The sequence below is a fragment of the Phaethon aethereus genome (assembly GCF_964289735.1).
Source record: "Phaethon aethereus genome assembly, chromosome: 4".
NCBI lineage: Eukaryota > Metazoa > Chordata > Aves > Phaethontiformes > Phaethontidae > Phaethon > Phaethon aethereus.
In genome coordinates this window covers 78,581,757-78,595,660 of record NC_138578.1, presented here as the reverse complement: position 1 = coordinate 78,595,660, position 13,904 = coordinate 78,581,757, and the positions used below count along the sequence as shown (strand labels likewise).

At 41.2% G+C, this 13,904-nt stretch overlaps 1 protein-coding gene across 1 annotated transcript in view; it reads left to right on the top strand.

Moving 5' to 3' along the window:
- The window catches only part of POLR1A (RNA polymerase I subunit A), a gene marked incomplete at its 5' end in the record, with an annotated part of 33,685 nt that extends 25,589 nt beyond the window's left edge, over positions 1 to 8,096 (top strand). The window contains 7 exons of the mRNA XM_081999086.1: positions 232 to 346; positions 972 to 1,088; positions 1,989 to 2,270; positions 2,914 to 3,114; positions 3,886 to 4,003; positions 5,255 to 5,419; positions 7,883 to 8,096. Of these exons, the coding sequence (XP_081855212.1) occupies positions 232 to 346; positions 972 to 1,088; positions 1,989 to 2,270; positions 2,914 to 3,114; positions 3,886 to 4,003; positions 5,255 to 5,419; positions 7,883 to 7,983 (1,099 nt within the window). The 3' untranslated portion in view covers positions 7,984 to 8,096. The remainder of the gene's footprint in view (positions 1 to 231; positions 347 to 971; positions 1,089 to 1,988; positions 2,271 to 2,913; positions 3,115 to 3,885; positions 4,004 to 5,254; positions 5,420 to 7,882) is intronic.
- Positions 8,097 to 13,904: the final 5,808 nt, after the last annotated feature.

The window sequence follows — 13,904 nt, the reverse complement described above, 5'->3', positions numbered from 1 at the left end:
CATCTGTGATTGTGAGAGACATGATACCAACCTTTTGATTCCTAAAGGAATGTGAAGGAGACGAGAAGAAAAATTATATGCCTTATCCTGGAAGTATTTTTGCATCCACCAGAGAATATGTCCTGTCATGAGTTGACTGGCTTCTTAAACAAAATAAATTAATTTTCTGGCAACTTGAAATTGACTTCAGTACTGCTGAGCTTTGACATTCTGGGTTGCTGCTTCTTTCAGGTTCTTTAAAATTTTTCTGGAAGCAATTAAAAGGAAGAATGCAAAGATGGCATCTTTTACTGAAGTCAGCGCCCGGAAGGCAACTCGGAAGGATTTAGATGGTGACCAAGACAAGGTACAGAAAAACATTACCTGAAAAATGCCTCACTTCCTTTACCTGTTTTTGAGAACCAAAATTTGGAAAAGTGTAGCATGTTTCAGTGTGAACACGAAATGTGTGAATACTAAATTACTTCCTAAATATCTTCTTTATGCACAAACTGTCTTTGCATTCTTGTAAAATTAGCAAAGACATTAAAGTTGCCATGTATTAAATCCTAATTTACTTAAGACTGTACTCTGAAAGTGTCAGTTTATTTTAGCTTCAGTGAGATAAAAGCATAATACCCTCCATTTACTCCCAAATCAGTGTCCTTTTGTAACAGTTTGTGAAGGGTCCTTTTTTCCTTCAAAGGCTTTTGCATGTTCCTTCTTCCAGTCCTCTTCCATCAAGGACTGTCATATAAGCAGATGGATAGCTTATCTATCTTGTAAACGTTCATCTTGTTTAATGTTTATGTTATCTTGAGTGTAAGTTTATTATTTCTTTATAGTAGTGGGCTTATAGAAATTAATTTGTCCTTAAAGGTAGAACATTGAACAAGGGATTGTTAAATTTCAAATGTTTGGCTAAAGCCTTTTGATGCAGTTGATGCTTACTAGCAGTCAGCCTGATTATATGGTCTGTCATGGATTTCTAGACACAGAATAATGAGGAAGCACCAGCAGAGGAAGAAGAGAACATTGTTGACGCAGAAGCTGATGAAGGGGATGGCGATGCTACAGAAGCAAAACGGAGGAAGAACCAGGAAGAAGAGGTAATGATTTTATAAGTGCTCAGCACTGCACTTCAATTTCCAATTTCCTCTGCCTTGGTTTGAATTGGGAAGGAAAGCTTCCATTGAAGCAAAATGCTGGAAAAAAACAAATCCCACTTGAAAGGAGATAGGAAGGTCTCTGCTTTGTGCTGATTACTTTTGATTTTAGATGGGGGTAAAACTATAGCAGAAGATGTGGGCTGAACCTTGTGGTGACCTTGGTCATCATAGTTGAGCCTGGTTACTGCTGTCCTTTAAGAGTAATACAGATGCGTTATATTACCATGCAAGTTATTATACTAACCATGCAAGTTAGAGATGGAAGAGGTCTGTATTTTTCCAAAGCCTTGTTCATCAGGCATTGGGTTAGATGTGTCTGGCAATCAGGTTGTCTGTGCTGTAGTTCATCTTAACTTTACCTTTGCTAATTTCATGCCCTTAATTGCTTTTAAAAATGTACTGTGGCTCTTAATAAATATTCTTCATGGCTCTGCATGTTCCTCTGTGTTCACTACTTCATAATTACTGCTTAAAAGGATGGGTTGCTCTCATTTCCGCAAGAGGGTAGAGTACTTGAAAATCCTGAGGGAATCCAACTCATCAGAGTTGGATTATGGGAAAAGCCTTTTTCAAGGGGGGGAGAGAACTAAATTCTAATACAGTCTCAATAACCTGTAGCATCCCGGGCTGTATTGAGGAATAATGGCAAGATTATAAAGAAATAGAGGCTGAACTGAATCTGTTATATTATTTTCTTTACCACAGAATTGCGTTTTCATTGTGTCACAGGCAAGCTACTTACAACTCAGCTGTCAAGAATATTAGTGAATAAAACTGTTCATGGTGTGCTTTGTTTCTGTATGTGTTCTGGCTCATAAATACAACATTATTTCTTTGCAGGTTGATTATGAGAGTGAAGAAGAAAATGGGGAAGAAAACGTTGATGAGAATCTGGAAGATGAAGAGGCTGAATCAGAAAAAGAAGAAGAAATTCCTGGTGCTCAAGAAGATCAGAATGGAGCAGATGGTGATGAAACTCAACATCTTTCCTTTATGTCTCAGCCTAAAAAAGAGACAGGTCGATTGCTTCAGTCAGCAGAGTTGCGAGTAAATGCTGTTCTGGACAGCCATCCATCAATACAGGATTACACATTTGACACCGAAAATGAACTTTGGTGTGAGGTAAGATGGTGGTGCCTGGAAACTTCTGTGTGTGGTTGCACAATGGTTGCGTATAGCTCCCATAACAAATGGATCTTTTCAGTGCAGTGCTGCCTTTTTGTCTTGGCAATCCTGTATTGATACAGAAAAGTGGCAATACAAATGTACTTCTTGACATAAATTTTAGTAACTTCTAACTTTCAGACTGCCTGATGAAACTTCCTTTTAAAAACAGGGTTTTGACAGATTTATTGTGTTTTAATCTTTAAATATATGATGCACCAGTGCCTAACTCTTGATGAATAAAGATAATGGCTGGACTGTTGAAAAAGTCTAAACATCTTAAACAAACAAACCAAAAACCTAACAAACATATACACCCCCTCCACATCCCCCACCCCCTCTCAAAAAAAACACACCAAAAAAAACCCCAATCACTGTAAGTTCAGAGGTCTTGAAAGCAATGTGGATGAATGATCCTGGGTTGGGGTGTTCATATTAGCATTGTTCAGCTGTAATTCTAGTCAGACGCTTATGTTCCTAAACACACAGCTAGGGTAATTCCAGTTGCCTGGTTTTTGCCTAAAAAGAAGTAGGCTGGTTATTGAGCCTAATAGTCAAGCTTCCTTACAGAACAACACTACATTGGTTTTATTCCCCTTAGGTTTCACTGACACTTCCGTTGATGAAGGTGTACTTTGATCTCTCCGCCTTGCTTGCCTCTCTTGCACGGAGCACGGTCATTCATGAAGTGAAGGGGATCATACGATGCTTGTTGAATGAAAGTACCAATAAGCAAGGGGAGAAGGAACTCGTTCTGCATACCGAAGGGATAAACCTTGCAGAGCTGTTCAGATACTCTGATGTATGTAATCTATTTATAATCCTGAACTTGAATGATGTTTTCTGTTCTAGGAAGAGACAGTGGATGATGGATGCCATTTAAATTTAGTAGGGGTGATGTGTAGCTTTTTCAGCTCTTCAGTTCTCTTCCTCCTCCTTTTTAGCCCCCAGATAATGGTCAGAGCTGAGCAGAGCCTTCCCTCAAGGGCAGCTTGCAAATCAGTTTTTGTGCAGGAGCCCAGTGTCTAATGACAGATAATTTCACACTGTGCTTCTGTCTCTCTAGATGTTACTTGAGGGAGTTCTTCCATCTAAATGAATTGCAGTACTTGGAAATGAATAGTTCTGTTATGCCATCTAGCCCATAACTCTACAAGTACAGGATTTTTTAAGCTACATCTTCTCTACTGCTTTTGCTGAAAGTTCTGGCTGGCTGAGACAGACTGGGCATTGCATTGTGTTGCTTGGAAGATTTAACTGTTCCTGTGCTGCTTGGGATGGTTTGTTTGTTTGCTTTTTCTAATTTCAGATCATTTTTCTCCTGTGGTGAGTTTTGATTCCAGTACTCTTATTCATGTGTATAATGCTGTGATCACTAGCTTAGACATAAATCCCCAGAACCATTTTTGTCTGTATTTGACTCTGAGCTGCTCCCTAGTTGTTCTGTAGCTGTTGGTGCTGCTTAAGCTAATGAAAAATGGAGAAAAAAGGCATCTTAGCTTAGCTTAAGTTATGCAGAAATACAGAGTAAGTACTGTCCTAACTTGTATCTGTGGGGTTTTTTTGCTTTCAGATTTTGGACCTGAACAGACTTTATTCCAATGATATTCATGCCATGGCTAAGAATTACGGAATTGAATCTGCCCTGAGGGTGATTATAAAGGAAATAAAAGATGTATTTGCTGTATATGGTAAGATTTCTTTGTATTTTTAAAGGTAGTCTTTATTATTAAGATGGGAAAACCCAGCCACAGTGCTTACAAAGTTACGGTTTTGCATGATCTTTTCACCTACGCGTGCGTTTTTAAGTTGCACCTCTTCATCGTTTTAATCATTATAGTGCCTTCTGTGAAGACTTTGTTAGTTAATTGTTAGGTTCCATTTAATCAGTAGAAAATTCACTAGACAAGATTGAGTTTATCCCCCCTTCACAGAGCTTTTCTATTCTGGCATATTTATTGTTTGCAAGCTGGAAGGTCCAGATGAGTTAACTATTAATGTCTGAGGAACCTAACTATGTTAGACTTGCATAGTGGCCCTGAGAATAGGATTAATCTTGCCTCGCTCTAGCTTTTTACTGATGGGGGTCTAGGCTCCTTTTGTAGTTCAGTTTATGTCTTTCTAAAATAGCTGCACTGCATTATCTGAATGATCTTCTCTCTGCATAGATAGTTCAGAGAGTCCAGGCAACTAGCTTAGGGAAGATGCCTGACTTCATAGGCTGCTAAAGTTAGGCGTGTTGAATTTGCCATAAGTGAGCTAAGTCTTGCTTTGAATTAAGCTGTTGAAAAGAGGGAAGATTAATACAGTGGGAGTTTTAGCAAACAGTTATATCAAACAGATTTGCTAGCTGGCAGCCCAGAATGGTCTGACCTTCAAGTTGTTCAAGAACTGCTAGGTAAATGTTGACAGAGCTGTTAATGATGCCCCCTTACATTGACTCCACAAGCGTTATTTAAAAGTAAGTGTGTTTCTTTTTAGCCTAAACAGGGTTTTCTGTAGGTGCCTAATACCATGAACAGAAAATATCAGAACCTTTCTGACTCCAATGCATAGCTAGTGCAGGCCACTAGGTGAGGGGCTAGAGCTCTGTCCCATCACAGATTGGGTGGACGTGTGATCCCCTTCTGCATAAACAAAAGATGATGCAAACCTTACTGGTTTTATGTAGAGAAACTCTGCCACCCTACAGCATTCTTGACATTTTAGCTTCCCTGGAGAGATACTGGTTTATATTACAGTGAGGTCTGCCTCTCGGATATTTGAGGGGAGCAGTTAAGCCAGCTACACACAAAGAGGTGCAATTGCCAGAAGAATGTTAATAGAGATGTTCTCCATGTTGATTAGACTCAGGGGGTTTAATTTAGACCTGATTTATTTAAAAAAATACCTTAACCCTTGAATGCTCTGATGATTGCTGTTGTGGTTTCTTGTGTTCTTAGGCATTGTGGTAGACCCTCGGCACCTTTCACTTGTGGCAGATTACATGTGTTTTGAAGGATTTTATAAACCGCTGAATCGTTTTGGAATTCAGTCCAACTCCTCCCCTCTGCAACAGATGACATTTGAAACGAGCTACAAGTTCTTGAAGGAAGCAACAATGATGGGTAAATAGTTTAGTTTGAACTATATTGCTGCAGCATTTCACATATGCTTTATTTTCATTGTAACTTTCCACTATTTTGAGTAAGGCATAACTGCATTAGAAAAAAATGCCAGAGACTAAAATTTTAATTAAACCCTTGCCTAGGAAAATGTTCCAGATGTTTTTAATAAAATTCTGTCAGCTTAAATGAAGTCAGCTCCCACATGTAATTTGTGGGGCCTGTGACTCCTTTCTTTAAGAATTAGATAGGCATTTTTATAACAAACCTTAAGATTGTTAAGATTTGTTATAGCAAAGCCTTTTAACAGACTACTAAATCTGCCTTTTTCTGTCTCTAACCATTACAATTGTCATCTCTGCCCTGTTTTCATGTCTCTATTATAACTCCAGTTGTTGCACTTTACTGACTTTGCTTTTTTCCTCAAACACAGACGAAGGGTGAGACTTATTTGTCTAATAGTAGGTTTCTGGTGCCATTTGAGATGCCCAAGAGTATCCTTTCTGCCTTCCAGTTGCTGCTGTGGAAGGTGTAGAGATCACACGGCTGCATGGATCATTTAGGGCATTTGAGATGGCACTAGCCATTGACATTTAGGAGTCCTGTCCAAAAAACTTGTGCTTTAAGTCTGTCATTAGACAGTTAGCTTGATCTCATGATTTGGATACTAATTATATCTCCTTTTTGCAAATAGTCTTGGTTTCTGTCACTTGCCAGTTAGATGCTCTCCTTCTTGGATGCTTCTGTGCTGCTACTTTTGCTACCTAATACAAATGAGAAAAGCTCTCAGCGCGATCTCTTCAGCTGCTATCTCAAACTGTCTTGCACAGATGTTAGAAATACTTTTATCACTGAATTCCTTTTTGTTAATGCTGTTTCATACCTTTTCTTGGAAGGTAGTTTGGGCTTTAATGAATAGTATTGGTTACAGTTGACTTAATTCATCTGAATATTGGAAAGGAAAACTGTAAATCTGGGGTGAAATTGAGTAAAAGAGGCTATTTCCCTCACAGCTGCATGCTTTCTCTGGATTTACGTTATATCACATATTGCCTTGGAAATAAGATAAGGTTTTTGCCAAGTGAACTGTAATTATATTAATGGATAATATTATGAATAAAGACATGAAGTGCACACTGACAGAAGAGCATGGTGACTTTGCAGGAAAGCTACACTAATTACAAGTGGAGGGAGTTAGTGATTTCACCATGATGGAAATCAAAGTCATAACGTGGATTGCAGTAGTCTGGATCTAACTTGCTTTAACGTAACTGATAACTTGTCTGTACGTTTAAAGAGATACTGCAAGGGTGCCTGCTTCTGGTCCTGATCAATAAGAAGGAAAAAAGGCTTGTGACTGCTGTGCACAGCTAACGAAAGTGCCATTAGAGTGCAGGTGTGACCCAGTGGACTGCTGGTCAGGGTTTAGGTTGCAGAGAGCACACTGCATCGGAAGTGAGATCCCTTCGGCTGTTTGCTCGAAGAATAACTCTTTGTTAACATCATGTGAGCAAACAGGACGGTTATGACTGTTTCTGTTTAATGATCTAACAAAGGAGCTTTTTTTTTTTCCTTTCAGCTGACACACATTTAGGAGCCGCTATTTAATTATTCAGCTGTAGCTGAGATCAGAGCCGCAAGCACATGCCATACACTGTGCTGTGGTGCAGCTCCTCCTCCCACCCTCTATATGATAGAAAGTTCAGTACAAGTTGCTTAGTAGAATACAGATGACACAAATTTATCAGAAGTGTAGCAATTTTATTTCCAATCTTCCTACTGCTCTAATGACAAAACTCCGGCTTGCTATAGTGAGCATGAATGAAAAACAGCCTGGATGCTTATAAAAACAGTGCAAGCAAAACATTCCTAGCCAGACATGTCATCTGGAGAGCTTCCAAATTTCTGTGACACTGTTTTGTTACAGCGAGTAACCACAAAATCAAAAGAATTCATGGAATGTCTCTCCAGTGAAGTTCTCTTCGTATCTAGCCAGAAGGATTTAAAATCCAGATCAAAAGGATTCACTCTAACAAAGGAAAAAGGCAGCAATGAAAAGGGAATCTTCTTGGTTTTGCCTCACTGATGTATTTTTTTTAGCAATCTATTTAATCATCAAAATATGTTGACTGGAAGGTCAAATCTGTGGTCTCTTAGAATTCAGAACGTGTTGTGTTCACATGCTGAATAGGGAGAGTTTAGTAATGTGTGGCCTAATTCTCTGCTCACACAAAAAGATTGGGAAGAGGTAATAGTTCTTGTAGGGAGGGGAAGAAAGAGTTTTGGACTCTTGCTCTCAGAAATACAAATTCAATCTGAACAGTAGGTGGCAGTGCCCTTCTGGATCTAGGAGGGGCTGAACCAGATGACTTCTTGTGTGTAAACCAAAATGCTTTCTTTTCAGCACTGACCTTTGAGGAACCTTTGTAAACATCCTAATATGATTTTGTTTGAATTCTATTGCAGGTGCCCATGATGAACTGCGATCCCCTTCTGCGTGCCTAGTGGTTGGAAAAGTTGTTAAAGGAGGGACTGGTTTGTTTGACCTCAAGCAACCCCTTACGTAGTGTTCTGGTTGTAACTTCAGGATTCTGACTGAAATGTTCATCATAAGAGATACATGTGCTCTACAGCTAGGCAACTAGGGCACGTGCCGTGTCCCTAGTCATCTTCCCTGTGCCAATGGGTTTGTTAATCTGGCTACCTGGTGAGCCTAATAATCCACTTAATGAGAATGTCTGCGCCTATAGGAGCTATCTTTTGATCCAAAGAAACATTTATTTACTGTTTATCAATGTAAAAAATGAGATTATTGGTTTACATAGAATAAAATGAAGGAGACCGTCTGGCTCTCAAACAGGCTGTGCAACAGCTGTGGCAGACAAAGTCAAAGCAGAATCTGTTTATGCTGTCTAATTTTTGTGGGGCAGAATTCCATCTGGGTGGGTAGTGGGTAGTGCCAGTTGCCACACGGTTGTTACAGGACAAATTTCCAGTATTGGAAATAGCATTGGGAACTCACAGGTGTAGCTGGGCAGCACTGTGCTGAAGACTCAGCATTGTCTTGAAGCATCTGTGCTTGAGGCGTATCCTCTTCTTTTGCTGTAGTTGGCATGCACTGCCGTGACTTTTAAGACATCAGCTTTAGAGGATGCATTTTCCTATTCTGCTACTTCATTTATTAAGAATTACGTGTCTGTGACACAATTGTTAAATTTCTTTATTATCTGAAGACAGAATTCAGAGTTTTCATGGTTTCTATAGGTATTTTCCAGTGCCTGCTCTTACGACTTCTTTGTATGGAAGAGATCTCAGCACAGTGAGAAACCTGATATGTTTGATAAAAATTTATTCCTTAAATGGCAACGTGAACTGCTGTAGCAGTGACTACACAAAAGACTGCTGTAAGAATTACTGAAACAGAGGTTTTTTTAAACTATTTTTGCTTAAATATTCTGTATCAAAGAGGATATTTAATGAAGGGCATTGCAAAGAAATATTCTGAATGCCCTATTACATGGCTGTTACCGAGGGAATTTTGTCATGCGGCCAACAGCCATCGCTTTGACTCTGATGGCTGTTAAAAATCACATAGCTGAGAGCTGTTAGCCACTCTTCAGAAATCAGACTTTCTTGTTTATACATTTGATGTTAATCAGAATGCAGTGTGTGCAAGGGAATAAAGTTGTTTGGAGTTTGCTCACTGCCATCTAGGCAAGTTTTCTAACAGATTTCAACCCCTGATCATTCTCAGTGGTACCTCTAAGCTAGTGGAAAAGTGCCAGAGCTTACTTAGCCAGCTGAGGAGCTCCTGCTTCCAGTGGAGCTGCGCTAAAGGGAATCAGATCAGATAGTGGGAAATGTTGGCTTGGGATTGTGAAAGAGCCTCTGTGGAGTGTCTTGATGGACTCCATTCTGCCTCAGCCCCTGAAAACTGTGTCAAATGTACTGCAAATAGTGCTGAAGCTTAACAAATGCATTAGCTCGGTGGGTCTCCAGTTTCACTTTGCAAATCTTCATAAAAGGTTTCCTTGTGTCTTTCTCCAATCTTAGCACCTGCTATGTATTTCTCAAAAACATGTCATTCTGCAAACAACCAGGAAAAAATTAGTTGGATATAGTTTCACAGATGGTGAGATGGGAAGAACAAAAACAGTAACAAAAAGACTTTTATTTTCAGGCTACAGTCTATACTGTTACAGACCATTTGCTGAGAAAGATCCCCCAGAGGTTTTCTTAGTCCTGCAGTAAAGAGTATCTATGCTGCATTTTTCTGTCTGAAGATGTGACGTCCTTTAGTTCTTTAAAGAGTTTGACTTAAATAACTCATTCTTCCAAGTGTTCATATCACTTCTCTGTGAAGCGTAAGAGGTTCCTTTGATTGTGTAATGGTAATGAATTGTCCTTAGAGTTACGGAGCCATGAAATACAAGAAAATTTACTAGTCTCATATTTTGGTGTAGTATATCCACATACAAATTCTGAGTATTTGAAATGTCTGTATGTGAAATTATGCTGTGTTGTAATGGAAGAGAGATCCAGCCTCCCAAGGAACTTGATGTCCTTTTCTAGACACTAGCTTGCTTTTCTGTTGCCATCTGAAGCTCCTGAGGCCAGTGTTGCCCATAGCAATCCTTCGGGCAGGCTTGCTTGCTTCTTCAGTGGTGAGACGTAGTCCTGTGCGGTGGTGGCACAGCAGTCAGCCAACATGCTTTAGGGGAGCAAGGGATGAGGATTCTAAATGAGCAGGACAGGAAAGTGCCTATAAATATAACATAGTCTCGTTTTAAGAAAATGTACTGAAGAGACAATCCTTTACTTTACACCACCTTGTGTGTCAAATTGCTGTTTCTTGTTCCTTGTAGAATTGGCCATACAGGAAGTGGTGATGAATTCAGTAGGTGGTTAGTCAGTCCTGCTCACAGGCTATCTAACACCTATGATTCATTAACTAGAGCCATTTGGAAAACGTGCTCTGGCTGTGGCAGGGTGAGCCAACTTCCTTTTTCAGTTTTGAGTTGCCTTTAAAATTTAGCCACAGGCCAAGATCCAAAAAACTATTCTGATCTGTACTGAAAGAACTGATGCTGTAGGAAAGCCCCTAACATTAAAATTCAGATTTTACCTAACATCTGCTTAGGAAAACAAAGTAGGTGGCTGTTCCTGTTCATGGACAAAAGTCATTGGAGAGAGAGTTATGGCAAGACCTCAGATGAGAGTCCAGTCTCCAGGGCTAGAGAACGGTAGCATATAAATGAGCTTAGTTTACACTGTGAAGGAGAGGCAGCTGAACTAGCAGTGAGCAGGTTGACTTGGGAGTCTTCTAAACTGCCCTTCCTGAGACGGGAGGAGTTTTGGTTTGCTTAAAATTTGCTTAAAATTCACAGGCGTGCAGAAAATGGAGGTAGAAGAAACGTCTTGCTGCCTGTGGTCAGAAAACTTCTGTTTCTTTTCACGCAACTTGTACCTTCTTCTATGTTTTAAAGTTTCGTTCTTGCTGCTTGCACCCATTGCTGCCACTGTACAGTACTTTTTGAGGAAGTGTGAGCTACCTACCCCCAAATGCAGTCTGGGAGGAGGCTGCAATAATGGATGGGGGCTCTTGCTGCTTTGTAATTATGTAAAACACAAACGGAGTCAGTTTTGGCATAAAGGATCCCAGAGAGCTGGCAGTAGATGTGATTTCATAGAGAGGAGGAGATCATGACTGAAAGCCCAGAAGAACGGGCTAGAAAGCCCCTTTGGAGTGTGAGAATGGAGCTTTGCAAATACTTAAATAAGATGGGGATTCATAACTGGGACTTCCTCTTTCTTTTTTTTCCAAGGAAGTATCTTACTGCTCTGAATTAGAATTTGGTGTGATTTTTGGCTGCTGAGGAAGCCTCCTGGTTCTCTCTGATGGCAGGCCAAGCTGAGCTAGTAAGGAGTGGAGAAGAAACACGTCAGGTGGCACTAAGAACTCTTCATGCTATTTTTGACTGTTTTCTGCAGGATCACTTTGAATGCACGCTATTTACAAGTCTCTCTTCGAATATCTTTGACATTACTTTGACAATTACCAGAAGTAATGCAAAACTAACACTGAACAGTCGAATCTTGTGGTGATTTCCTCTGGTTTGTGTATGTATGCTGCATTTCCTTTTGTAAGGTGATGTAGAATTCGGATGCAGTCCTGGCACTGGCCACACTCCTAACGCTTCTTCCCTTGGAACGATCCCTTCTCTTAACTATCTGCTGCACCATAGGGTGCCAAGATACCCTAAGACTGCAAAAACATGGGATGAATGCGAGAAGAAAAGGTAGCTACCAAAATTGTTTGCTTTCTATGTGTTATCTCCGTTAATAATAGCAAACTATGTCTGGAAAGCTAAAGCTTGACTGAATGTGCACTTCAGGAACGGGCTGGTTAGCATATGCAGATATGAAAGCTTGGGGAAGAGGCTTTTTTAAAGCTGTAGAAGAACTTAGAGTTATTCAGCCAGAAAGGGAAAGCAGTGATCCTCGTCTTCTGGTCACGCATGCTTTGGCAAGTAGGGCATATATTATGGGTTTTAGCTTGCCTGTATAGTACAAAACACCCACTTGCTGATCCAGATTTGTTACCTGTAAGATAGGGATAACAAATCTTTTCAGTGTGTTGGTAACAGTGAATCAGCTTGTATTTGTTCAACAGTTGGAAAGCAAGCTATGTTCAAGCTTAATAAATTGTAATAGAAGGCTTGTTCTTATCGGTGAACATTTAAAAAAAATCCTAAATCAAGCAATGAGAATGCATACAAATTGGAATTAGAGCTTCTTGCATCTCAAAAGCAAAGCTAAATATGAGAAGACAGAGAGCAGAAAAGTTTGTTTTGCCAGGTCGTCTGTTCCCATGTTGTTATGCTTGTGTAGGTCAGTAACCAAGCAGTGGCAACAACACAGCTCGAAGAGGTCTTTAATCATTCGGAGCCTTTCTGGACAAACCACTTGAAGCTTGCCAGTAAGTACTGAAGTCTGGAAGCTACCTCATCTGCTGAGGAGTCTGGCAAGTACAAGGGCATGTGACACCTCAGGGACACTTCACACCAGCTCACGTTGTGGTGACCGGACCATGCTCCCGGGTCTGGCTGGTGGGAGGTGGATCAAGCCAAAGCAAAAACCTTTCTCTGGAATTAGGTCAGACAGGTGAACTTGTGAACATCGCCCATAAGGGTTGAGTTCCAAAAAGTTGTTTTGAAGGTTTCAGTGCTGAACGTGGCAGTTTTGCTCTTTGGGGTAGATGTGGAGGCTGGGGTCTGTAGGTGTGAAGATGACCGCTGTGCAGTAGGTGAGAATGAGATCTACTGCCCGCAGCTTGCCGCATGGCAGCCTGCTACCTCAGCCAGAAGGGAACAGTGGCAACTTGGTGCATCTTCGGTCCCTGCTTTTCCTTGCTGTTCATATAGCATGCTAAGCAGCATGGATGATGCCTCACCCTGAAGACTCCTGAGTTTTGGTTTGTAAATAAGTACATCATAATAATAGAATTAAAAGAGAGCAAATGTGATTTCTTTCAGAGTACGCCCAGGCAAGAGGAGGTGAACCATGTCCGGTCATGCCCATGAGCCCAGTGTTGAGGGCAGCCACTGAGGACTGCTTTGGGCTCTCTGCAGTGCCCTGAGGGGCTCCAAACCCACCTCCGGATGCCTCCGGGACAGGGAAATGTCAGTTTTCCTACTCTGAAGTTCCTTGCCGCTGCTGGAAGTAATGTGCTGTTCATAGGAGGGAGGAGGCCAGCTCTATTCCCAAGGGAAGGGAGGGGAAACTAGGGCTTTCTTGGAAGACCAGAGAAACCTTTGTCCTAGCTTGTGCAGCCTCATCCAGGAGGACAGAGAGAAAACCTGCATCAAAACAGGATTGCAACTATCTCTCCATTAGAATTTAAGGCATTTTCCTGTGACGTGAAAGATAGGGGTTGCAAGTCCCTCAGGCAAAAGATGGTTATGAAGCCCAGTGTTCGGATGAGCTCTGTAACCCCCAGGTGAGGCAGCCACCCAGCTCCTTCAGCGTTGCCTTTCTGTATCGTTTCTGATTTGCTCTGCAGTGCACTACGAGTTTGGTGAGCCCTGAGGATGCTCCCGGTGGGAGGATCACACCGGCAGTGCAACACCCAAGCCTGGATGCTGAGCTGGAGGTGTACGGGCGGCATAATGGAGTGCTCAGAGTGCTGCAGGGTGAGAAATCGAGGTACCTAGAGAGCTCTGCTGGCTGCAGGGTCAAGGGGCAGCCAACCAGCCATTTCCAGGAATGCAAGGTTGATCAAGGGTGATCATTAGTGCAACCTCCATGGAGGCTGCACTGCTGAGCTGCGCTGTCGGCCAGAGCCAGCCTGACAGCCCCTTCCTGCTCCTGTTAGAGCCAGGATTAAGCAAGCTGCTCTTTAATGATGTTTTACAGTTTTCTGGCTTAAATCCCTTGAAAGAGCAGAAAGGTTTAGGTCTGATCACAGAGCCAGAGAGGGTGTAATGCT